The 25,798-nt window shown below is 42.6% G+C and overlaps 2 protein-coding genes across 8 annotated transcripts in view; one reads left to right on the plus strand and one right to left on the minus strand.

Moving 5' to 3' along the window:
• E2F6 (E2F transcription factor 6) lies at nt 1–24,400 on the plus strand. 7 transcript variants are annotated; one of them, XM_003826975.4, is made up of 7 exons: nt 21–2,996; nt 11,558–11,612; nt 14,993–15,209; nt 16,989–17,144; nt 18,662–18,776; nt 21,016–21,163; nt 22,252–24,400. In XM_003826975.4, exons 1-7 carry the CDS (start codon nt 2,889–2,891, stop codon nt 22,296–22,298), a joined length of 846 nt encoding a protein of 281 aa, XP_003827023.1. In that variant the 5' UTR covers nt 21–2,888; the 3' UTR covers nt 22,299–24,400. The 7 variants fall into 7 exon arrangements, with proteins under 7 accessions (XP_008950564.1, XP_003827023.1, XP_054964214.1 ...); XM_008952319.4 differs by having other exon boundaries at nt 2,926–2,996; nt 15,069–15,209; XM_055108238.2 differs by lacking the exon at nt 21–2,996 and adding an exon at nt 13,317–13,449 and having other exon boundaries at nt 11,571–11,612.
• LOC117979073 (putative postmeiotic segregation increased 2-like protein 2) overlaps nt 21,174–25,798 on the minus strand; it is a 41,138-nt gene continuing 36,513 nt past the window's right edge. The window contains exon 3 of the mRNA XM_055108241.2: nt 21,174–21,907. Within this exon, the coding sequence (XP_054964216.1) occupies nt 21,604–21,907 (304 nt within the window). The 3' untranslated portion in view covers nt 21,174–21,603. The remainder of the gene's footprint in view (nt 21,908–25,798) is intronic.

Here is a 25,798-nt window from a genome sequence, read left to right on the forward strand (position 1 = left end):
CCTCAGCCTCCTTAGTAGCTGGGATTACAGTCGCCTGCCACCACGCCCAGCTAATTTTTGTATTTATAGAAGAGACAGGGTTGCGCCATGATGGTCAGGCTGGTCTCAAACTCCTGACCTCAATCAAGTGAGCCTCCTGCCTCAGCCTCCCAAAGTGCTGAGATTATAGGTGTGAGCCACCATGCCCGGCCTTCTATAAAGTATTCTTGAAATAGCTGCCTCACAGGCAGATGTGGAAAAGCACCTGTAGTTTACAACTAATTCAGTTATTATTTTTTCTTCCTCTGCTGTGCTGCTATTGTGTGTTAGACATACTCTAATTTAGTACTTATGCTTTCTGCTTATGTATCTCCCCCAGGCTAGTAGCCCCTGGAACACAAGGTAAGGCCCCATCAGATTCAGTTCTTCCCTCAACACCTACCCTACTGCTTGGCCCATGAGAGATGCTTCAAAAAAAAAAATGTGCAGAAGATTATGTCTTGGGGAAAAGCCAGGTCACAGGCACAATAAGTGTGAGGATTGTGCCATTTCCCCAACTCTCCCCAGCTCTGTGCTCATGCTCTTTCTTTAGCCTGGACCACTTGCTACTCCGTCCTGATCCACACCCCACCTTTACTTGCCCAACCCCAACTCTGGTTGCAGAGAATCTAGTCGTCCTTGAAGAATCTTCCTAAAGATCTGAATGCCAAATTAATTAATCAGTTGTGGAGTCAAAGCCTGCCTCTACCACTGCCTACTAGGACCTTGAGTAAATTTTTGTAATCCTGCTGATCTTAATTTTGCTGATCTGCAAATTGGGCAGAAAAATACCTATCTTTCAGTTTTGATATGAGATTTACATAAGCAAATGCATGTGGAATGCCAAACACATAGCAGATGCTGAATAAATGCCTTCAAATGGCCATTTCTAACGGCTCTGGGAAATTCTCCATTCTGCAACAATATGCAGTCTTCTCGAGACCTCCGCTACGTTCTCTTTTTTTCTCATCGTTTATTTAGCAAACATTAATAGAGCATGTTTTATTTGCCAGACACTGTGCTAGATGATAGAGATACAAAGATTAGAAGCCAGGCATGGGTGTCTCACGCCTATAACTCCAGCACCTTGGGAGGCTGAGGCAGGAGGATTGCTTAAGGTAAGGAGTTCAAAAAATAAAATAAAATAAAACATAAAAAAAAATTAGCCAGGCATGGTGGCATGCACCTGTACTCTCAGCTACTTGGGAGTCTTAGCTGGGAGATCACTTGAGGCCAGGAGTTTGACGCTACAGTGAATTATGACCGTGACACTGCCCTCCAGCCTGGGTGACAGAAAAAAAAAAAAAAAGATTAGAGAAGGCCTCTGACCTCACAGTCTAGTGGGGAACCAGCTTCTTCGGGGATTTTTCCCTGCCTCACCTCGCCCACCTCAGGCTGTGTAGAAACCCCCAGTCTAACCAGTTGTTTCCCTCCAACTCTGTACATACCACGGTGTGTTACCTTTTTATTTCAAACATGTGCTGGCCTCTGTTCTAATCACAGCAACCTGTATCCATTAATCCATTTAATCCTCACAACAACCTTATCAGGTAAGTATTGTCATTATTTGCATTTTCCAAATAAGGAAACTGAGGCACAGACAGATTAAGTAACTGGCTTAATAAGGTCTTCTAGTTTATACGTAGAGGGAGCCAGGACTTGAAAACACACCTTCTGGCTCCAGCTTAATTAACATGCTCTGTTTACTTATCTGTCCCCACTGAAATTGGAGGTTGAACCCGTGGCATATTCAAATGAATAAGTATCGCCTGTGCCCACCCCAATATCTGACACTATAGGTCAACGATAACTCATTCGTCAAACAGGAAGGAGGAAGGAAGGAAGGAAGGAAGGAAGGAAGGAAGGAAGGAAGGAAGGAAGGCGGGCGGGCGGGCGGGCGGGCAGGCAGGCGGGCAGGCAGAGGTAAAACGATTCCACAATGGTGTGGTTGCTCACATTTACTAAGCATCAACACTGACCTGCCTGTAAGATGCGCTAACAGAGCTCACGAATAAATGAAGGCTGGGTGTGGTAGCTCACGCCTATAATCCCAGCACTTGAGAGGCCAAGGTGGGAGGATGGCTTGAGCCCCAGAGTTCAAGACCAGCCAGGGCAATATACTGAGACCCTGTCTCTACTAAAATTAAAATTAAAAATTAGCCAGGCGCAGTGGCGCGCGCATGTAGTCCCAGCTACTTGGGAGGCTGAGGTGGAGGATCGCTTGAGCCTGGGAATTCAAGGCTGCAGTGAGCCCTGACCACGCCACTGCACTCCAGCCTGGGCGACCAAAAAAAAAATTAAAATAAAAAAAAGAAATAAATGAACATCTCTGCGGCTCAGAACTTTCAGTTATCACCTCAGAACTTTCAGTTATCACCGTCGAGAATTCCAGGCGAGCGCTGCGTTTTCCCGGTTGCCTCTTTTCTCTCACCCCTGTTCCCTTCCTCTGGAATTCGGCTCCACCTCTTCCTTTTCCTTTGCCAGCCTCTCCGTGGATTCCGCGGTCCAGGTTTCCCGGGCGGCAGCCGCCGGGAGAGGATCGGTGCGTGGGAGCGCTCCGGCAGCGGCGGGCATGCGCAGAGGGGGGCGGCGCACTGCGCATGCGGGAAGATGGCGGGCCGGGCGACTTGAGATCCGCGGGTCTCCCTCCTCCTTTTCCGTCTGCGTCGGGAGCTCCCGGGCACGTGAGGCCGTGCCGCGTTTACTGGCGGGCGGGACGGCCTAGCCGGGCGGCGCCTCGGAGGAAGCCGCGGGCCCCTTAGGTGCTGGGCCCTTGGAAATCGGCGCGTGGGGGGCGGTGCTCGAGCTGAGCGCGAGAGGGCGGGAGAGCTCGTGGGGTGCGAGGGGAGCAGGACGCCCGGCCGGGCAGCATGAGTCAGCAGCGGCCGGCGAGGAAGTTACCCAGTCTCCTCCTGGACCCGACGGAGGAGACGGTTCGCCGTCGGTGCCGAGACCCCATCAACGTGGAGGGCCTGCTGGTAAGCTCCGGGACGGGACGGGGACGGGCGGTGGTCTCCCAAATCCGGCCCCCTCCTCCCCGCGCCGCCGCCAACCCCGCTGGCCGTCGTCTGGGTCGTCTGCTCCCCCTGGGCCAGGCGCTGCCCATCACGTGCTGCGAACTGCGCTCTCCCGCCTTCTGCTTTCAGCATCTGCTCACAGACGTGGTATCAGTCTTCTGAGCTTTTACATCGGAACTTCAGAGCACTGTTGGAGAAAATTGCTCAACTTTGCATTAGAGAGTCCATGTTTATCTCCTTCTATGGACTCTAGCTGTATCTCTGCAACCTATCATTTGTTCTTCTGCCTCCTCTCCCATCCTTCTGCTCTACTGCAGCCGTTTAAAACCTTGTCCACGCTTTATATTTCCCACGCCACAGCTCCCATTCATCAAATTATCTCCCCACCTGTTTGACAGAGAAAATGGTTAGGAAATTTGGCTGCCTTTCCTGCAAAGGCTGATTTCTTCTCTTGTTCAGGACCAGATGCTGTATTCCCCGCGGTTATCAGGGCCTTCAACAAATGCATTTTCTTTTTCTTTTCTTTCTTTTTTTTTTCCTTTTCTTTTTCTCTTTTTTTTTTTTTTTTTTTTTTGAGATTGAGTTTTACTTTTGTTCCCCAGGCTGGAGTGCAGTGGCGCAATCTCAGCTCACTGCAACCCCCACCTCCCAGGTTCAAGAGATTCTCCTGCTTCAGCCTCCCATGTAGCTGGGATCACAGGCATGCGCCACCACACCCAGCTAATTTTGTATTTTTAGTAGAGACGGGATTTCGCCGTGTTGGCCAGGCTGGTCTCGAACTCCTGACGACCTCAGGTGATCCACCGAGCCCGACCTCTCCCCATATTTTCAGTTTCTCTCCTGCTTTCTTTCTATAACTAGTAGTAATTAAACATTTTCCCAAGTCATTATGCCTGGTCCCCCTACCAAATAGTTTGTGATTATTGCCTCATTTAATTTCTCATTTCTCACAGCAGTGTTTTATAATACTAAAAGATTAATATTCTTGTTTCACGGTTGCCAAAACAGACTTGGAGATGCATGTAACGCCGGCTTGCCTGTGGCTGGATAATAAGTGTAGAAACTTGGGTTGAAGCTCCAAATGTCTAACTCCAGATGATAAATTCTTGACTACTAAAACCGCATTCTAAATCCATCCCCATCTTAAAAGATCTCTCCCTTGATTCCATATCCCCTCCCATCTACTGTCTCTCTTCCTCTTCACAGCTAAACTTTTTTTTTTTTTTTTTTTTTTTTTGGTGACGGAGTCTTGCTCTGTCACCCAGGCTGGAGTGCAGTGGCCTGATCTCGGTTCACTGCAAGCTCCGCCTCCCGAGTTCACGCCATTCTCCTGCCTCAGCCTCCTGAGTAGCTGGGACTACAGGCACCCGCCACCACGCACGGCTAATTTTTTTTTGTATTTTTAGTAGAGATGGGGTTTCACCGTGTAAGCCAGGATGGTCTCAATCTCCTGACCTCATGATCCACCCGCCTCAGCCTCCCAAAGTGCTTTCACAGCTAAACTTCTTGAAAAAGTTATTTACACTCACTGTTTCCACTTGATGGCCTCTTATTACCAGCCAACCCACTGCTGGGGACCCCTATCCTAAGCACACTTGTAAGACCGTTCTAACCAAGGTCACCGACAAGCTCGTCAATTCCAGCAGCTGTTGTAGTTTTGACTACAACACTCGTGTTAGAAACCCTCCCTTGAGCTTCCTTGACGTTTGATGCTCCATCTGCTTCTCTGGCTTCTCCTTGTCCTCATCCTCTTCCCATTCCTTCATGTTGATTTGTTTTTTTGTTTTTGTTTTTGTTCCCCACCCCCCCGCCCCCGTACAGGATCTCTCTCTGTCACCCTGGCTGGAGTGCAGTGGCACATCATGGCTCACTGCAGCCTTACCTCCCAGGCTCAAGTGATCCTTCTGCCTCCAACTCCCAAGTAGCTGAGACCACAGGCACATGCCACCACACCTGGCTAATTATTTTTATTTTTAGAGATGGGAGTCTTCCTATGGGGCCCAGGCTGGTCTTGAACTCCTGGGCTCAAGCAGTCCTCTCACCTCAGCTCCCCAAAGTGCTGGGATTACAGGCGTGAGCCTCTGCAGCTGGCCACATGTTGGTATTATTCAGGGTTCTCTTCTACCATCTCTACACATTCTTCTTAGGGGAGTTCATTCACTCCTCCCATGACTTGTTACCATCTACATTTGATTGTTGAACGACTCAGGGATTGGGGCACCAAATCCCATGAAATTCAAAATCTGAATATAACTTTGATTCCCCCAAAACTTTACTGTTTGCTGGAAGCCTTACTGATACCGTAAACAGTTGATGGACACATATTTTGTATTTACATGTATTAGTTACTGTTTTCTTATAGTAAAGTAGCTAAAGAGAAAAATGTTATTAAGAAAATCATAAATAAGAGAAAATCCTACTCATTCAGGGGAATTAGGTCATCGTAAAGGTCTTCATCCTTGTCTTCACACTAAGTGGGCTGATGAACAAGAGTAAGAGGAGGAGCTGGTTTTGCTCTCTAAGGGGTGGCAGGGGGTAAAGAAAATTGGCCTCTAAGTGGACCCACACAATTCAAACCTGTATTGTTTGAGGGTCAGCTGTATATTGGTACCATCTGTATTGGTGGTCTTAATATTTGAGAATGTGATAAAAACTCTAAGCTCACTGTGGAAAAACCACTTAGTTTGCATGTAGTATCAGCAGATACATCCCTTGAAATCTTAGACATACACTTCTGGTATTTTCAGTTACCATGTCGTAATTCCCAAATCTATAAATCTCCTTCCGGGTTTTCCAGCTGTCTACTAGACCTTCCCACTTAGGTTTCAAACTCCTATTAGTCCCCTCTCATCTGAGGTTTCACTTTTCTTTATTTCAGTTAACCTGTGGTCCCCTAAACTATTAAAATGAAAATTCCAGAAATAATTCGTTAGTTTTAAACTGCTTGCCATTCTCAGTAGTGTCATGAAATCTCCAGCTGTCCAGAACCACCCAGCACCTGAATCTTCCTTTGTCCAGAGTTCCCATGCTGTCACTGCGCCCTGCCCTTAGTCACTTAGTAGCTGTTTCTTGATTCTCAGACCAACTGTCACGGTGCTTGTGTTAAGTAGCCCTTATTTTCTCAGTAATGGCCCCAAAGCACAAGAGTAGTGCTTCCAGTATGCTTCCAGTATGCCGAAGAGAATTGATGAAGTGCTTCCTTTAAGTGAAAAGATCTAAGTTCTTGACTTAGTAAGGAAAGAAAAAAAATCTTATTCTGAGGTCGCTAAGATCTACAGTATAAGATATTTTGAGAGAGAGACCACATTCACATAACTTTCATTGTAGTTTATTGCTATAATTGTTGTATTTTATTATTAGCTGTTAATCTCTTACTATGCCCGATCTATAAATTAAATGTTATCACAAGTATGTATGTATACGAAAAAATAGTATATATAGAGATTGGTACTGTTTGCAGTTTTAGGCATCCACTGGGGGTCTTGGAATGTAGCCCCCAGGGATAAGGGTGGACTACTCTATATCCAGAATTGAATTTATTACTGTATTGGTCAGGGCTCTCCAGAGAGACAGACCAATACTAATACAGATTTTGGTACCAGGAATGGTTCTGGGAAACAGAATATTAAAGATGAGTTTCCTTAATTGGGGTTTTTGGAATTGGTTCTTTAATCTGATTAGAATCTAAAAATGCCAAGAGCTCTACTTCTAATAGTAGAGAGAGCACTGGAAGTCCATGACACAAACTGTTTATAGATATGCAAAATAAATGCCTTTTTATTCTAATTCACTGCTTATAAGAGGCAAAGAATTTAGTGACACTATACGTGATATTTTCAAATATTTTTGGGAAAACAAGGATTATAATGACATTGGTTGGTTGCTCCTGTTGTCTTTGGACAAAGTGATGAAAGAAAAGGATGAGCTCAGGGATTCAGTTTCATGGCTGGAGTTCCACATAAATGACCTAAAAGTTTCTAAGTGTGCCCTGGGTTAGAATCTTCTATCCTGTAGCCATGGGGCTGAAATTGCTGAAAACCCAAACACAAGCCTTCATCATGCAACTGGCCAAATTACAATGGAAGTTGAACTCTTGGCCAGTCATGGTGACTCATGCCTGTAATCCCAGCACTTCGGGAGGCTGAGGCGGGTGGATCACCTGAGGTCCGGATTTCGAGACCAGCCTGGCTAATGTGGTGAAACCCCGTTTCTACTAAAAATACAAGAAATTAGCCAGGCTTGGTGACGTGCGCCTGTAATCCCAGCTACTTGGGAGGCTGAGGCAGAAGAATCACTTGAACCCAGGAGGTGGAGGTTGCAGTGAGCCGAGATCGCGCCACTGCACTCCAGCTTGGGCAACAAGAGCGAAACTCCATCACAAAAATAAATAAATAAATAAATAAAATAGAAAGTTGAACTCTCTTAGCCTCACAGAGCATCTACTGTTAAAGTGAGGGTATTGGTTGGGAAAGAGTGGGGTCCTGCAAGTTTGGATGGGATCATGTGGGAAGATGAGGCTGGACACATTGAGCCCCTAAATTCTGATGAGTCTTGTTTGCCAGAGGGGCAGTAGCATTTCCACCTACAGTGGTATCATCCTTTCCACCCCTGTCTAAGGGGATTAATTCTGCATTGCCTGTGGAGATAGTAATGGCCTCCTCTGAAACAGTTCCTGGGCAAGACAATGCTGATTCTCATCAGGACCCACCCCGCCACCCCTCTTTGCTTCTAGACCTATTACTAGACCTAAGTCCCAGCAGACCCCTAAAGGTGAGGTGCAAAGTATGACTCACTCCACTTCTGGTACCAAATCTGTATTAGGTTTCTGGTCCTGTAAGATTATAATGGAGCTGAAAAATTTCTATCACCTGGTGACATTGTAGCCATCATAATGGTCATAGCACCAAACATTACCTTTTCTATGTTTAGATGCACAAATACCATTGTGTTAGTTACCGTTATCTACAGTATTCAGTCAGTCACATGCTCTACAGGTTTGTGGCCTAGCAGCAATAGGCTATACCGTGTAGCCTAGGTGTGTAGTGGGCTGTACCATCTAGGTTTGTTTAAGCACTCTATGATGTTCACGCAACAAAATCGCCTAATGACAATTCTGAGAAGATGCATGATTGCATGTAGGTATATGAGAGGGAATTTATTACGGAAATTGGCTCATGATTTTGGAGGCTGAGAAGCCCCACAATAGGCTGGCTGCAAGCTGGAGATCTTGGGATGCTGGTAGCATGGCTCAGTCCAAGTCCATAGCATGAGAACCTGGGAGGCTGCTAGTGTAACTCCTAGAGTCCAAAGGCCAGAGAATCTGAAGTTGTTGTCCATGGACAAACGGGAAAGAGGGTCCCAGAGGATCTGGACTTCTGAGAAGGGAGAAAATAGCATTGATTGGAGGTAGAACTTGGTCTGCATATTGAAAAATAAGGAAAATTTGAATGGGTGAGAATGCAATAACCTTTCCAAAGACCTCTTGAAGGAATATTGCTCCCCAAAACAGAATTGGTATAGAGAAATATCTGTATAGAGAAAGGTTTAACCAGCTTGGAGGCAATGCTTAGCATTTTAGTCCCTAAACTTCATCTTTTATTTTTTTTTCCACCTTTGAAGCAGCTCTTCAAAGCTACACAATAAAGTATAGGTCTTTAAATAGGGGACTTGGAGCAGTGGTGAAATAGCTTGGAATTTGAAAAAATGTGCTGACTTGCCCCAGAAGATGCTGGTTCCTAGAGAGCTGTATACTCTGTCAGGGCACAAGATCAGCCTGAGTGATTTTCATTTTGTAAGCCTCTGACTTCTCCATTCATTTTGCAGCTAGCATGCAAACAATCTGCCTATTTATCATCTTTTTTTTTTTGAGACGGAGTCTCGCACCATCATCTGGGCTGGAGTGCAATGGCACGATCTCAGCTCACTGCAACCCCTGCCTCCCGGGTTCAAGCGATTCTCCTGCCTCAGCCTCTCAAGTAGCTTGTGTTACAGGTGCCCACCACCACTCCCAGCTAATTTTTTGTATTTTTAGTAGAGACGGGGATTTCACTATGTTGGCCAGGCTGGTCTCGAACTCCTGACCTTGTGATCTCCTCCCCCCACCCCACCTCCCAAAGTCCTGGGATTACAGGCATGAGCCACCACGCCTGGACTTATGTTTCTATCTATATGTCTGTATATGATGTCTGCCCCTGAGGGGCAATGGTACTGTTGTGATTCCTCCAAGATAAAGAGAGTGTTTTTGTATTTGAAGAGGAAAAAAAAACAAATGAATGCTCTTGGAGACTGTTTTCCCACATACATCGGTATAGCCAATATGTAATGGAACTGCATTAATAGCAAAGAATAGGGAAAACAAAGCCATCTTTTTTCATATTATGCCTAATTGAAGTGTTATTTCTGTATCAACCTGTGATCCACTGTCTAGATGAGATGGGTAGGGAGGTGTGTAGCAGAGAAGACGCCCTAGAATGCATAGCTAGGGAGGCAGCCTCTTTGGGAGCCAGTAAGTAGAGTGTGTAAGTCCTGGGCCTGCTACTCTGAATTAAGAACGGGAACCTCTGCAGCAAGGCCCCTCTGAGCTTATATATAAGAATTTAGGATATTTGTTTATGTGTGTTTCAAATCAATGTGATAAGGATGGATTTTTTTTTTCCATTCAAGAATCTTGCTACAGTAGCTGGCCCGTCTCATACTATTAGCAGAGGGGTTAAATGTAAAAATAGCAATGGCAGTTGGTCGCACTTGTCTAATGTCTGACTTTGATAGGACTGCTTCAGAGTTTCACTGTTGGATACCATGTTTACAAGTCACCATTGTCAGCACTGTTTGAGAGAGCTGGCCAGACCTAGTCCCTACCCCCAAGGCCAGCATTCCCAGCTCCAGTGGTGCATGCCCTAGCAGGTCTACGTGTTCAATTCTAACAACTAAGTTAATTTTACAGTGGGATTCTGTCTCGATGGGAGTATTCCATATTGGGGTGATTTGTTAATAGATCCTATCATCTTGTCATAGATGATAAGGAAATCATTGTGCCAAGGATATTGTTAACACCAGTATAAACAAAGAGCTTCTTAACTGCTCACCTTGCCTTCAGGCTTCCTCATTTCCCAGTCCTTTTGCCATATTGCTGCCATACTTATATTTCTAAACCATTTACTTAATTATGTCCTAGTCTGGTTCAGAAACCTTTGGTGATTCTCTACTGGTTATGACATAAAGTCCAAACTCTTTAGCATTAGTTTTATGTGGTGCCAGCATGTCCTCCCAGCTTCAAAGTCAAGTCACTTACGCACTGACCACTTCAGTGGGTTCCCAGAAACATGCCGTGCCATATACATCTTCACACCTTTGTTCATTTCCGGTACCACAATCCTGTCTTTTTCCTTCTCTCCCCACAGTTGTTTATTCAGGCAAATCTGGCTTGCTGGGCTAGGCTCAACTGAGGGCTGCCTTCACCATGAATCCTTCTGTGATTTTCCTGTCTGGGTGCATCCCTAGTACTACTGTTGATTCTCTTCTTAGAGTACCTATGAATTCACTTGCCCCAGTTTTGCTTTATGGCCAGTTTTTTCTTAGATAAGAGCTAAACCTGATGACAGCCCGTCTGGAGGCACATTAACATTGATGTTACTAGGAGTTTCTGTTCATAGGCTTTCATTTTAAGGTTTGGTTTCATTTTATTTATTTTTTACAGAAAAACAGTTTCTAAATGTTACTACCAGTTTTATGCAAACTTTCAGAGCCTCTAAATAGCTGGTAAAATGGTGAGCATTGATAATGGAGCTTCTACTGATTTCCTGGTTGTTTCAGGAATTTAAAAGAAACTTTTTATCTAATGCAAAAGTTTCTAGTTATCCACAGCATGCATTGTTTTCCATTGTTAGAAATGCTGCTGTTTTTACATTAATTATAATGGGAATGCATAGCTGCCTATGAAAGCTTGTGAGCAAATTTTGGGGAACCGCGTATACTTAATAATAGCAAGGAGTGAGCATGTGTTGGTTGAGATAGATCTTCTATCTCTACTAAGCTTTCCCAAGTCAGGGACAGTGTTGTAATGATCGTACCTGATGTATTCAGTATATTTTTTGTGTGTGTGCATGTTTTTTTGTTTTGTTCTGTTTTTTTGAGACGGAGTCTTGCTGTGTTGCCCAGGCTGGAGTGCAGTGGCGTGATCTTGGCTCACTGCAACCTCCACCTCCTAGATTCAAGCGATTCTCTTGCCACAGCCTCCCAAGTAGCTGGGACTACAGGTGCCTGCCACCATGCCGAGCTAATTTTTGTATTTTTAGTGGAGGTGGGGTTTCACCATGTTGGCCAGGCTGGTCTCGAACTCCTCACCTCAGGTGATGCACCTGCCTCGGCCTCCCAAAGTGCTGGGATTACAGGCGTGAGCCTCTGTGCCCAGCCAGTAATTATCATATTCATATTCCCAGACCTTTATACTATTGAGTAAAATGCTATTTGTTTGCATTGTTGTTTTAAAATCACTAAGTTAAATTTTTTATCTTTTTTTTCAGCCATCAAAAATAAGGATTAATTTAGAAGATAATGTACAATATGTGTCCATGAGAAGTAAGTTGATTCCTGAATAGGTTTTAGGTTTTGTTAGTTTGAACTTCTTATGATTAAAATGATTTGTTTAAGTGTATGAGTTGATGAGAAACTGAAATACAATTTGTTATGTGTACACTGAAATGTAAAGTTGCAAGTTTTAGTAACAACTCCTGAGGTTATGGGTTGAATCATGTGCACAAATGCCAGTTTATTCTCCATAGAACAGTCTGTATTTAAGGCTATTTTCTCAGAATTCCTCCTGGGAGAGAAATGTACTCTTTCCTTCTTGTCCCTTATCTTAGGTTAATGTTTAGGGTATCTGTTAGAGGAGATAGGATGTAAATGGCTCTAGTTCCCTCTTCCGGAAGTTTCCATGATAGACCGCCCCACCTCAGCTTCCTAATCTCAGTGGATACATAGTGCATCGATAAGTCAGTGTGAATCTTAGAAATACTCACCCTTAGTTTTGCCTCAGTGCCTGCCCCAGTCTCACCCATAGTTGGTCACTGAGTTTGGTCAGCTTCACCTTTGATGTGTTTCTTGCATCTGTCCCATACCACCAATTTATAATAATATCTAACATTTATTGAGCTCATACAGTGCCTGGCACTGTATTAAGCTCTCTGCATGGATTGTCACAATGACCTTTCAAAATATAGGTATGGATTAGAATTCTTACTTTATAAAGGCCCAGAGAGGCTGAGGTGAGTTGCTCAGAGTCAGGGTTGAATCTCTTACCTCTCTGACGCAAGAGCCCAGAGTCTTTACCACAACGTTGAATTGCTTCTTCTCGTTCAGGGTCTAACTTCCTCTGTAGCTGAAGTTGCTGGGTCTCCTTCTTAGAAGGCAGTCAGCTTCCAGGCTTTCCAACCTGGATGCTGGAAAAATCCAGGGGGATTTGTCTAATACAGAAATTGGATTATGATATCATTCAACCTAAGTTCTTCAGTGATGCTCTTTTACATGTAGAGAAAACCCTGATTCCTTGTATATTTGATTTTAAGTGTTTGCATTAAATTCATAAGCCACTTCATATTAAAAGAAACAAGGCAGTAGAGAATGGGTAGACAGAGCAGACCAGGCCCTTGTAGGCTGTTTCTTGCTTAATGCCGCAGCCTCTTCTTCCAGCATGCTGCCGCCCTCCTCCACAGCACAAGCTACACCACCTGTGATCCCCAAAGCACCCCAGGTTCTCTAAGGCTGCTTTGTCTTCTGAGGTGTGGTTTCCTCTCCCTCACTTCAGCCCCTCACCCTCTGTCAGAGTGGGCAAACACCGCCCATTCGCCTTCCTGTTCCCTATGCCCAGTGTACTCCCATCAAGAGGCCTTCCCAGTTTCCCCCTCCAGTGAAGGTTTGATTTCTTGCCATCGGGTGACTTTGAATACCTCTCTTAGCACTTACCTCAGGACATATAATAGAGTTCCTTATTAGACTACGGAATTGCTTTGGTGTGAAGACCTCTGTAATCCTATTCATATCCCCTCAGCAACTGTCACGTTTTTGGTGTTCCGTTGTACATGTTCTTTATAAAATAACGTAGAAACATGCTTATCCTGAGCATATAAGACCATGCCTTGTTAATAATTAGTATAATTAAATATATGCTTTTTAAAGTTAGAATTTCTCATTTGTAATCTTCCTGAGTTTGTTGTAGAATTGTGACCCTCTACTTCCAATTAAAAATCCTTTTAAATTCCTAATTTACGCCTATTTAATCTTAAGTGTAGGAATGGGCTCCAGAGAGAAGACATTTATATTATGAAATATGTACCTTTGTTCCTGAAGTAACCGCCAGTGGTCTTTAAACTAAATGTGACATTGTGGAGGTTCTGAGTAAGGACATTTCTGACTGAAGGTAGGATGGACATTTCTTTGAGGCATACTGACTGTGGTGTGCTGTGGAAGTAGAGAAAAAGAAAGTCATATATTCCACACCAGAGTGACAAAGTTATTTTAGAAATTATTTTTTCTGCAAACCAAGCCATAAGAACTTTTTCTTAGTATCAAATTGGAAAAGATGACAAGATACTTAGTTCTGGCGAGCGTGCGAGATGAGGCCCGTGTATACTGCATAGAATGGATAGAACCCACAACCTGCAGAGCAGTTTAGCGGCACATATCAAAATTCCTTAAAAATGTCCAGTTAAGGGGACATACAATAGTTTCGCAACAAAAAGGTTCATTGAAATATGAAGCAAAATCGTAAAGTTGGAGATGGTCTGAATTTCTAATATTGGGATAAATAGCAAATACTGCATACAGTTAAGCATGCAGCCATTAAGAATAATGTCGAAATACATTTGTTGACATGTCAGGATGTTCACAATATGGAGTTAAAAGAACGTGTTGCAAAATTGCATGGTCCTATTTTTGTTTTTAAAAACTATATATATGATTGGCACACAAGTGTGAATGTGTTAGAGGTGTGTGTGTGTATGAAAACCCCAGTCATTATAGTAGGTGAGTGAGGGAATTAAGGGATTTTTTTTCTGTCTATCTGTTAAATTAATATAGGGTAGTGAATATTTTTAAAAATAGAGATACTGGGCCAGCCGCGGTGGCTCTAACGCCTGTAATCCCAGTACTTCGGGAGGCTGAGGCAGGTGGATCACAGGGTCAGGAAGGAATTCAAGACCAGCCTGGCCAATATGGTGAAACCCCGTCTCTACTAAAAATGCAAAACAATTAGCCCGGCGTGCTGGTGCATGCCTGTAATCCCAGCTACTCCGGAGGAGAATTACTTGAACCCTGGAGGCGGAGGTTGCAGTGAGCCAGGATCGCGCCACTACACTCCAGCTTCAGCCTGGGCAACAGAGCGAGACTCTCTCAAAAAAAAAAAAAAAAAAGAGAGATACCACTGTTGCTCGAGGTATGTCATAATTGTCTTAATAGAAGACTAGTTTGGGCTCTTTCAAAAAAATTCATCAGACAACTTACACTATGACATGGAGAGAGTCATTAAAAGGGGAAAAAAAGCCGCCAATTCTCTGCCTTTGCTTTGTAAAGAATTCCTTAACTTGAAGACCAAATGAGAAATTTAATTTTAAAAATCATGTGTAATTCTATTCCTGAGAGTGGTATGGATGCAAATTAATCTCACTGCTTTGTCCGAGAAGATACAGTAGACTTGTAAAAGTCCACATGTTCGGTGGACACTGGTTGCATATTTCAAATCCTCCTTTGTTTAAATCTAAAGCCTTTGTTTAGAGTCAGGATAGGCCAGTGAATTTTTTCTCCAATTTAAGAGATTTATTTCATAGAAACCAGCTTTGATTTGGTCAATGTGTAGGCATTTCTGTAGATGTCTGCTATCTGATCAAGAGGAAACAGATGATTTTTAAAAATGAGTTGAGAAATGTTATTTAAAATTTTACAAATATGTTTATTTTGTTTCCCAGAAGCTCTAAAAGTGAAGAGACCTCGTTTTGATGTATCACTGGTTTATTTAACTCGAAAATTTATGGATCTTGTCAGATCTGCTCCCGGGGGTATTCTTGACTTAAACAAGGTTGCAACGAAACTGGGAGTCCGAAAGCGGAGAGTGTATGACATCACCAATGTCTTAGATGGAATCGACCTCGTTGAAAAGAAATCCAAGAACCATATTAGATGGATGTGAGTTGCTTTCAAACTTTTTCGTGGCTTTTGTTCCTTCTCATCAAGTGACAATTCCATGCTTAAACTAGATAGTGGCAGTGTTTTGACAATATAATACAAAGGTACGACTTCTTGTTAGAAGAGAATTCTATAAAATTTTCTTGCATCATCCTAGAGAGTACATAAATTTTTTAAAAAGTATTTCCTCAGTTCCAATTGATTATTGGTATTGGGAAAATTTGTTAAGGTTGTAAAACAGTGGTTTTCACACAGAAGTGTAGTAAACACCTAGAGGCTTACTGCCTCTGGAGTTGTAATTCGGTAGGTCTGAGGGAAAGCAGGAAAGTACATTCTCAACAGGTAGCCCAGGAGATTATGACGTAGCGAGGTGTTTAAAATACTGCCTTGAATATTAAAAAAAAAAAAAAATCAGACAGTGTCTAAAAGACAGTTGCTAAAGACTTGACATGATGAGGAGAAATCCAATGGAAAGGGAAGCTTAAGACATTGACATAGATAAAGGTATCTGTATGTGCACACATAAGAATGCTGTTGGACCTAGAATAGGCAAGTATTTGGGGACAGGGAGAAATAGTTACAGCAAATAAGTACATAGTGACCTCTCAGGCAAATGAAAACCTACCAGCAAAGACCATAAAATGACGCTAAATAATTAACTTAGTTATTAGAGGAAAGGGATTCATAAAGGAGGTAATTTTTTCAATAGTACAGAAGTACAGGTTGAATTCTAATTTAAGCATGTTTACTAAATAACACTAAAAAACACTTTAGGAGTTTATATCGGCATGCATTGTGAATCACTAATTAGAATCAGATTTGAAAACTACCAAGTAAAAGATAAAGGCAAGGACCTTTCCCTATTTATTTTCCATTAAGATTGAAAGAAAAAAATGAAAATCAGTTGTTGCCTGGTCATATCATATTGGAGTAGGCACTAATAACTAAAGAAAATATGTCTTTTTTTTTTTTTTTTTCTTTTGAGACGGGGTCTTGCTCTGTCACCCAGGCTGGAGTATAGTGGCACAATCTCGGCTCACTGCAACCTCCACCTCCTGGGTTCAAGTGATTCTCCTGCCTCAGCCTCCCCAGTAGCTGGGATTACAGGCATACACCACCACGCCCGGCTAATTTTTGTATTTTTAGTAGAGACGGGGTTTCACCATGTTGGCCAGGCTGGTCTATAACTCCTGACCTCAGTTGATTCACCTGCCTCAGCCTCCCAAAGTGCTGGGATTACAGGCGTGACCCACCATGCCTGGCCTGAAAATAATGTCTTTTTTTAAATGATGAGTATAATCATTATATTCAGACAGAATGTGTACACTAGGGAAAAATACAGACTCCTCACATGTTAGCAGAGGCACTGTCATTTAGCCCACCCTTTGTTTTCATGTGTAGGAACTCAAGTACTGTACGATTATAACTTATCAGAAGCTGCGTTGTAAGTACTAGGACTGAGGCTGAAGCTGGGTGTTATTGACTCTTAGTTCAGTGCCCTTTTTATTTCCTTAGGCTGCCTCTGCTGTTATTAATTTCTGTTAGGTTGTAATGTATTTTTTTGAAAAAGACTGTATAAGATGAAGAAGTATAAATAATTTATGTACAGAAGGAATAATTGCTGTCTAGAACAAAGACGGCAGAAGTTAAAAGTCCCTAGTTTCTATGGTTGTGGAAAACACTTATGGCAAACATTTGGAGAAGTTCCAATAACCTAACTTGAAATTACTTTGTTATCTCCTAGTTGGTATTGATGCTGACATTTTTTTTCTTCTAAAGAGGATCTGATCTTAGCAATTTTGGAGCAGTTCCCCAACAAAAGAAGCTACAGGAGGAACTTTCTGACTTATCAGCAATGGAAGATGCTTTGGATGAGTTAATTAAGGATTGTGCTCAGCAGCTGTTTGAGTTAACAGATGACAAAGAAAATGAAAGATATCCTTTAAGTCTATACCTTTTTAAAATTTCTGCTTCCAAAACAGATTACTTAAGTAGTAGATTCAGCTTGGGGACTTAATTTATATATTTAAGATATAAAATTAGACCATTGAAAGTTAAATACAAAATTAGCCAGGCGTGGTGGCACACATGGCTGTAATCCCAGCTCCTTGGGAGGCTGAGGCAGGAGAATCGCTTGAACCTGGGAGGCCGAGGTTGCTGTGAGCGGAGATGGCGCCATTGCACTCCGGTCTGGGCAACAGGAGCGAAACTCCGTCTCAAAAAAAAAAAAAAAAAAGTTAGGTAAAAGTTGGTAGTAGTATAACCTCAAACATACACAAACAGTAGGTTTTTTAACTTCTGTGTGGCATTTCTTAGATTAAATTCTGGATGATGACCTCAGGGGTACAGTATCAAACCAAGGTTGATGGTACCACTTAAAATGGTGAGTATTCATTTTTATAGTCTGAATACTATAAGGATAATAAAATATTTGTTGGCTTTTGTGAAGTTCATGTTTTTCCTAGAAATTTGTGAATGGAAGTTGATTTCTGAAACAGTGAATTGCCATTGAAGTGGTGCTTAAACTGCCATTTGTGTCCACAGAAGCGCGTTGTTGCTTAGTAGCAGTTTTGCTTTGAAACTCAGTGTCTCAGGGAGCTGGGGGGTGGGGCTGGGGGAGCCTTGTCTTTGGTACTGACCTCCTGGGTGTCTTAAACCTATATGCTGTGCTGTTCCCTGTGGCACCCTTTGAGGGGCTCACTGATTCTGAGCTATCCCATATCTCATATTTACTTAAAACTCTCTCCAGCAGTCAAAAACCTATTCCCACAGTACAGGTACTGGAAGGAAAAGAAAAAATAAGCACCAACATTACTGCAGCCAATCAGAAAAAAAAATGCTAGAGAAATCCAGTAAATCACTTAATTGGTAAAATTTGAGGCAACACAGTGAAACAAGACGAAAAAGACTCAGGTAGTGAGATGGAAAATAATTTTGGATGAAGTAACATCATACATGATAGTCTTGAGAAACTTAATCCCTAAGTCGTTTATGCCTTTTTATAGATTTTTTTCCATCTTTCATTTTAGGGGATTCTTGTCAAAGCCCTGAGTGTTTTTTCTCAAAGTTATAGTAAGATCTAGCTTACTATACCTGAAAAGGGAATAGGGTGAAAATTTGAATTTCTTCATGTGGTGTATTTGTGTTAGGGACTCAGACTTTATTAATATTTTTCTCCAGAAATTGCCATCATAATCATAATAGTAGAGCTTAAAGAAACTCTTTAGGTTGAGTTGTAAATATTGTAAAACCCTTCATAAAAATCTTAATTTTATGTGAATAATAAAGATTATCAATGAATTTTTTTTTTTACTGCTTTCCTTAATGGTGAACTTGTATCTCATAAAAACTAAAAACATTCTAACATTACCCTTGCGTTAGCTGAATTACTAGAGATAAATTACCTCCCCAGTAAACAGCATTCTGTGTAGAGATCCTTGACTGAGTTTTACACTAGCATATGTGACCTATCAAGACATTCATAGCATTCAGGCCTTCCATGAACAGATCGTCATTGCAGTTAAAGCTCCAGCAGAAACCAGATTGGATGTTCCAGCTCCCAGAGAAGTAGGTAACCCTGCATTTTTAAAAAGATTTAAAGAGGGATGAGGGCCGAGTGCTTAGGCTGTGATTTATTGCAGTCATACTTAAGAGCCGTTGTGTGCACGTGCACTGTACATCCGATACTGCTCAAGGCACTTCACACATTTTAACTTGCTTCAACTAACACAAGTCAAGTAGTCATTATTATCTTAAAGATGAGGAGCCAAAAGCTCACAAAGATGAGTTAATTTTTCAGGATCACCAGAATTCAAACCCAGTTAGTGTGGCTTCATAGTTTGCTTTTCACTGTTGTACTGCAGTGCTTCTTAGAAGAATCACCAAGAATTGGCCCATCTTAAAGTTCCAAAAGTAAGGTCTGGTCTCAGCCAAGGCACTGGGGAATTAACAAACTCTTGAAAGACTGATGAATAAACCAGGACGCTAGGTTCTGAATTTAAAATGGAAAAGTAGGATTTCTGTGTAAATGAACATTATTTTTGTCAGCCGCCAGCTGCTCAGTGCGTTCTTTCCCTTGCAGAAAAATTTGCATTGAAAGATAATTGCATCAGAAGGCTGCTTGATGAGGACAGAATCAGAACCAAGGAATGTGGCCATTCTTGGGACACATCCTCAAGACTGACAGCCTTGATAGACCCATCGGTGCTCATAGTGCAGCCCTCTGCATTGCCCTGGGGGTTTGCCTCCTGCCTAGCGAAGAATATTTTCTTGACCCGTTTTTCCTTTTGTCCCCAGCAGACCACTGTTCAAGTGAGCCCTGTATTACTCCACAGTGTATGGGTTAAGGGCTGGCTTTCATTTACCTCAGTCACACTCAAGTTATGATTTCTTGGTGATGTTTCCTAGTTGTTTTATTTTTAAGAAACTGCTAATCAACACATCTTTACTTTGGGGCATAATAATTCATTCTGCAGAGACTAATGGATTTTTGGCTTTTCCCTATGCTGTGAGCTGCTTCCGACTGTAATTGCTAAATCTGGCTGAGCCTTTGATCATACCTGAGGCTTCTCTTAGAGTCCTATTTAAAGTCTCTGCACATGGGCCCTCTTGGCCAGAGCCTGACCGTGAAGATCTGGGGACCTAGTGTGATGGGTGGCAAACTGGCCCTCAGGTCAGATCCGGCCTGCTCCTTTTTCTTAGAAATAATTTGATTAGGACACAGCCACATGCACATTTGTTTACATATTGTTTCTGACTGCTTTCATACTATAGTGGCAGAGTTAAAAGGTTGTGACAGGGATAGTGTGACTTGCAAAGCCAAAAATATTTACCATCTCAGCCTTTATGGAAGTTTGACAACACTTAATTTAGTGGAATGTTATTGTTTAGAAATATCTATTAAATTGTACAGGATTTATCATTCAAACCAGTTGTGACCTGGCACTCTAGAAGCTGAGCACAGATATTCTCTAGCCCACTTGTAGTACCAGGAAGTCATAGCAAGGACAGGTGAGGCTCTGAGACCGTCTGAGAGGCTGCATCTCCACAGACTCACCCTGGTATAAGATCACAGTGAGGTGTGGAGTGGGAGGGAGCAGTGGTGTATGTGTGTCTAGCCCAGGCCTAACTGCATTAAAGGGGAGAAAACAGACTTTGTTATAGTTGAAGCAGCTCCCAATTAAAGCAATCATTTATAACTGGGGCTGTTCCTTAAGAATTTAGCATAATTCCCAGTAGAAGCACTCAAGTTGCCTGATATCTTACGGAAAAAAAGTATTTTGATTAATCCTGAGGAAATCTGAAATCAAAGGATGTGAATATCATAATGAGTTAATTACAGTCCTTTATAAATAATCTAAACGATTTTTTTGACGTTTTACTTGAGATATATTTTGATCTTTTCCTGTTCTTTCAACTGGACAAAACAATGGCCCTTCCATTATCTCAAGACCTGTTCATTGGTCTGGAAATCCAAGCACATATTTATCCTGTGAGACTCTAGGGTATTCTAGAGTTCTGTGTCATCAAAACACTGATTTTTGACTGAAATACGGCCTCCTCGAAGGGTCAGCTCCTGAGTAGAAAAAGACAGGCTCTTGAGTACTGAGGTTTTCACATGATAGCTCTGAAGCCATTACTGCAGGATCACATGTAGCTGTCTTCAGCATGGGAACTGGCCAGTGCTGTAATGTGACTACAGCTAAGGTGATTTTCTCAAATGTCTCGAAATTTTTGCAGTTCTAGTGAGTGAAAAAATATGATTTATTATTTCATTCATCTTGACGATTCCTGTGTCTTTTGCTAGGACTCTATCACAGTGCACATAAGGAGCACCAACGGACCTATCGATGTCTATTTGTGTGAAGTGGAGCAGGGTCAGACCAGTAACAAAAGGTCTGAAGGTGTCGGGACCTCTTCATCTGAGAGCACTCATCCAGAAGGCCCTGAGGAAGGTAAATATACCAGTGATTCTGACAGTATTTTAATTAAGCATGCATAATTTTATTAATGTGTATTATGGCCTTAAGATATTTTTACTCTTCCTAGCCACAAAAACATGAGTAAAAAATTACTACATAACTCTTACTGTAGTTTAGAATATTTCTGTGAACACTATAGTTAAATTTCTGTAGTTTTGGTAGCAGTGAAAACTTAGAATTCTGTTTGGTCCCATGGTGATACAACTTGCGATGGTCTCTGAATAGGGCAGGCTTTCAGTCAAACAGCAGCTCCACTCGGCCAAAGAGCCTGCCCATGACCCGGCCGGGAGACTTCCCCTTCTGCACATCTTGGAGAAGGGAAGGGGCTAGACCTGCTTGACCCAGGCAGTCAAATACCCACTCAACTCAGCCAACAGCCCACTCCACAAGAGTCAGTCCTCAGTTGCACATTTCTAAGGACGTCGCCTCTGGACCCATCTGGCCAGAGCAGTGACTCCATCTAACCTCGGAACCCAGCTTGCAGTGCTGTCCAACAGCAGATCCCAAATAGTGGAATTGCCTGAGCAGGGGGCCAGCATCCTGTGACCGGCCTGGGCAGAAGCCATCACAGTACCCAGCCAACAGCTCCACCGACATCCGAACGAAGACCCAGCCAACTGGAGAACTTGACAAGCACTGCGGGCCAGGGTGGTCTTCAGCTGGCCCTTGCAGAGCCACAGGCTGGACCGACAGGAAGCTTTCACTGACGAAGAATACCTGTAATGACCAGAAGAGGGGGCTGTTGCACACATGCAGACAACAGCACAAAGACACAAGGATTACGAAGACTGGGGGAGTCGTGACGGCTCCAAAAGAAACTAATAAAGCCCTAATAAGGGAAGGCTTCCTCCATTCTCGGACGGGTGCTTTCAGGTACAAGTTAGAGTTCCAGTTTATTCTTGAGAGGCTGAAAAAATTAGCCTTATGCCATTAACCTGAGAATACGTGTTCTTGACCAGGCATCTTCAGGGTTTTCTGAAGTAGTCAGATTGTGTATTCTTTTACGTATTTGCCTATCAGACCTTCACTTAGGTGTATTTCTCTCTCGTGTTCTTTTCCAGAAGAAAATCCTCAGCAAAGTGAAGAATTGCTTGAAGTAAGCAACTGAGAATTTGAGAATTTATGTATCACTGAGTTTTTTGGGAATATCTTCGTGGAGAATTACGCATCAAATTTGATTCTCAGAGCAATAAATTATCCATGAAGTGCTCTCGTTCTCAGTAGCGGCATCATGGCCAGTAGTGTCTTTGAGGAGTTCACCACTTAGATTACTGAGTAATTGTGGTTTCCACATTTGAAAACAACTCCTTTTATAATTATTCACTGCTTTTTGTCAGTGAAATAGACATCTTGCCTCCTGAAGTAGCTTCATCACAGAGTGTCATGAAGACAGACAGTCAGGCTGAAATGGACAGTTCTTTGTGGACTCTACCCTTCCCTTCAAGGAGTATGTCATATATCACAAAAGAAATTGCCTTACACTGGTTCATGTTTGCAGTTACGGTTGTACATTGCATAGATGTACACACGAATTTAAATGTGATGTCTTTGTATATATCTGTATAATGTTGAGATTACTTACGAAATATGTCTGAGTGACACTTTTCACCCTTGTACAGCCAAAATAATGTATATATGGAAAGTGACAGACAAATTCTCTAATCTCTTTGGTATCTATAACTTATTAGAATCCTCTGGATGAGGGTTAGAAGAGACTTTTTCCAAACTTCTACATGTAGAAGTATCATAGATGTGCTACACATTTATGTTTGTGGATTTAATTAAAGTATTTTAATATGGTTTTCAGTGCTAAAATTGGAGTCAGATACTTCTTGGTTTTAAGCTGTCTACCTAATTGCTGTCTCCCAGCAGACTGGTGGCATGCCCAGTGGCTTTGGGGGCAAGGATAGAAATGCCATCAGGAAATAGCTGAATTCATTGTGAAACATGAATTCAGTCATGGTGATAATTCGAAACTCCTTTCAGGTTTTTGCAAGTAGATTTTGTAATGTTTGTGTATGCAGCCTTGCTGTTGAGTCAGTCCAAGGGGTTTTACTTAGGACAAGCTGTACCTTGCCCTCTCTCCAGCTCTGCTCCCACATTTTCACATACCTAGCTATTTCTACCTCATTGGGTAAGTCATTTACCACTCTGTGCCTCAGTTTACTCTGTAGTTTACCATTAGACTGTGAGCTCCTTGAGGGACTTTGTCATAATCACTGTTACATCCCAGTGCCTCACACCATGCCTGGCCCTTAAGAAGTGCTCAATAAATGTCTGAACAAATAAGTGAGTGGAGTGAGTGAATTGTAAGATCAGAATAATAATATTTGGTTTGTCTATCGTACAAGATTCCTGTATCGTTTGAATATTGCTTTTAAAGAAATATTTGAAGTGACTTCAAATTCAGACTGTGTTTAAAAAGATTTAAAATCGGAATCCAAAATCAAAGTATTAAAAAATAATGCTGAGTGTTTAGGATTCACATACCTCTGAGCTCTGGTGGCTTTTGCCAGTCCTGTCCCTCTGCTGAGCACCAGCCCCTTCCTGCAGCAGTCCTGCCGGTGTGTTTCTGTGCACCTGGGGATGAAGTGTGCTCCTCCCCCAGTGGTTAGCCTCAATGCTTTTCCTCCCTCTGTTTTATTATTTGAAATTAGCCAAAGAAAAGCTGCAGGGGGCACTGCTGATCATCACTGGACCGGTGGGTCGTACTGTTTGACAGAATAGGGAATACAGGAGGAAGAGCAAGCCTAGGGTAAAACTTAAGTTTGGGACATGCTTCATGAAAGCAAGAGTTGAGCAGGTTGTTGTGTGTATGTAGGTCAGGTGCTCAGCGGAAAAGTCTGAGCTGTATAGTACGTCAGGCAGATGTCAGTTTAGATGCGATAGTTTAAGCCACAAGAGTAGGAGAGGTCATCTAAAGAGTACAGCAGGCCTAAGGGCATCTATATTTAAGGAGAAATACAGAAGAAGTCTCCTGAGAAGGAATAATGGGGTGGGTGGGGAGGGAGAAGGCAGTGTCCCAAAAACCAACAAAGGTTTTACCAAAGGTAAATACCATCATTTCTGAGCAGCAGTTCCTTAACTTGTGAATGTGGCAAATGTTCTCCTTTACAAATTGTTCTGAAGGTAAAATGAGATCATGTAAACGAAAATCCTTTGTAAATTACAGATGTGTGTTATAAATGAAGTATCTCTCGAGTCACTCCATCTTCTGGCGTTGGGTCTCTGATTCTTAAAACGGATAAAATAAGCATGAACTCGTTTCTGGGCCCTTCCTCCTCACTAACCCTAACCTTTCCAACCTCACTGTCCCATCTCTGTGTGCACCGCTTCTTCCTTCAGAAACCTTGAGCGATCCGTGTTTCCTTCAGGCCGAAGTGCAGACTCTGGATATAGAAGGGCCCAAGGCTTGCTTACCAATCCTGCCTTGGTACCTGCCTTGCAGACTTTCACCCCAGTAAATTGGTCTCATCGCTACCTGAAGCACACAGTGAACTTTCCCATCTCCCTGCCTTTGCTCTTATCCTATCCTCTTCCTGTTCTCTGTGTTTCAAAATCGCATCCCTATTCTGGACCTGGCTTCACCCATGCCTCCCCTTTACTCCTACCCTGCATGCAGTTTATACACAGCACGCAGGTGGCCATCTTCCTTCCTCATAAGTTGCTACGGCTACGTTCCCAGCTGCCATTCCATGTTGTCAGAGTGTAAGGTCATGTCTTAATATGTATTTCTCATATTAATGTAGTGTATGATAGGGTTTGGCTGTGTCCCCACCCAAATCTCATTTTGAATTGCAGTTCCCATAATCCCCATGTGTCGTGGGAGGGACCAGGTGGAGATAACTGAATCATGGGAGCTGTTTCCCTACATCCTGTTCTCGTGATAGTAAGTTCTCACGAGATCTAATGGTTTAATAGAGGGCTTTTCCCTTCGCTTGGCTCTCATTCTCCCTCCTGCCACCATATGAAGAAAGACGTATTTGCTTCCTCTTCCACCATGATTGTAAGTTTCCTGAGCCAGCCATGCTGAACTATGAGTCAATTAAATCTGTTTCCATTATAAATTACCCAGTCTTGGGTATGTCTTTGTTAGCAGTTTGAGAATGGACTAATACAGTAAATTGGTACCACAGAGAGTGGGGTGCTGCTGTAAAGATACCCAAAAATGTGGAAGCAACTTTGGAACTGAGTAACAGGCAGAGGTTGGAACAGTTTGGAGGGTTCAGAAGAAGACAGGAAAATGTGGGAAACATTTAGAACTTTCTAGAGACTTGTTGAATAGCTTTGACAAATTGCTGATAGTGATATGGACAGTGAAGTCCAGGCTGAAGTGGTCAAGATGGAGATGAAGAACCTATTGGAAGCGGGAGTAAAGGTCACTCTTGCTATGCAAAGAGACTGGTAGCATTTTGCCCCTGCCGTAGAGATGCATGGAACTTTGAGAGAGATGAGTTAGGGTATCTGGCAGAAGAAATTTCTAAGCAGCAAAGTGTTCGAGAGGAAGCAGAGCATAAAAGTTTGGAAAATTTTGCAGCCTGATGATGGGATAGAAAAGAAAACTCCATTTTCTGGGGAGAAATTTAAGCTGGCTGCAGAAATTTGCAT

The sequence above is a fragment of the Pan paniscus genome, chromosome 12 (genome assembly GCF_029289425.2).
Source record: "Pan paniscus chromosome 12, NHGRI_mPanPan1-v2.0_pri, whole genome shotgun sequence".
In the NCBI taxonomy this organism is placed as follows: Eukaryota; Metazoa; Chordata; class Mammalia; order Primates; family Hominidae; genus Pan; species Pan paniscus.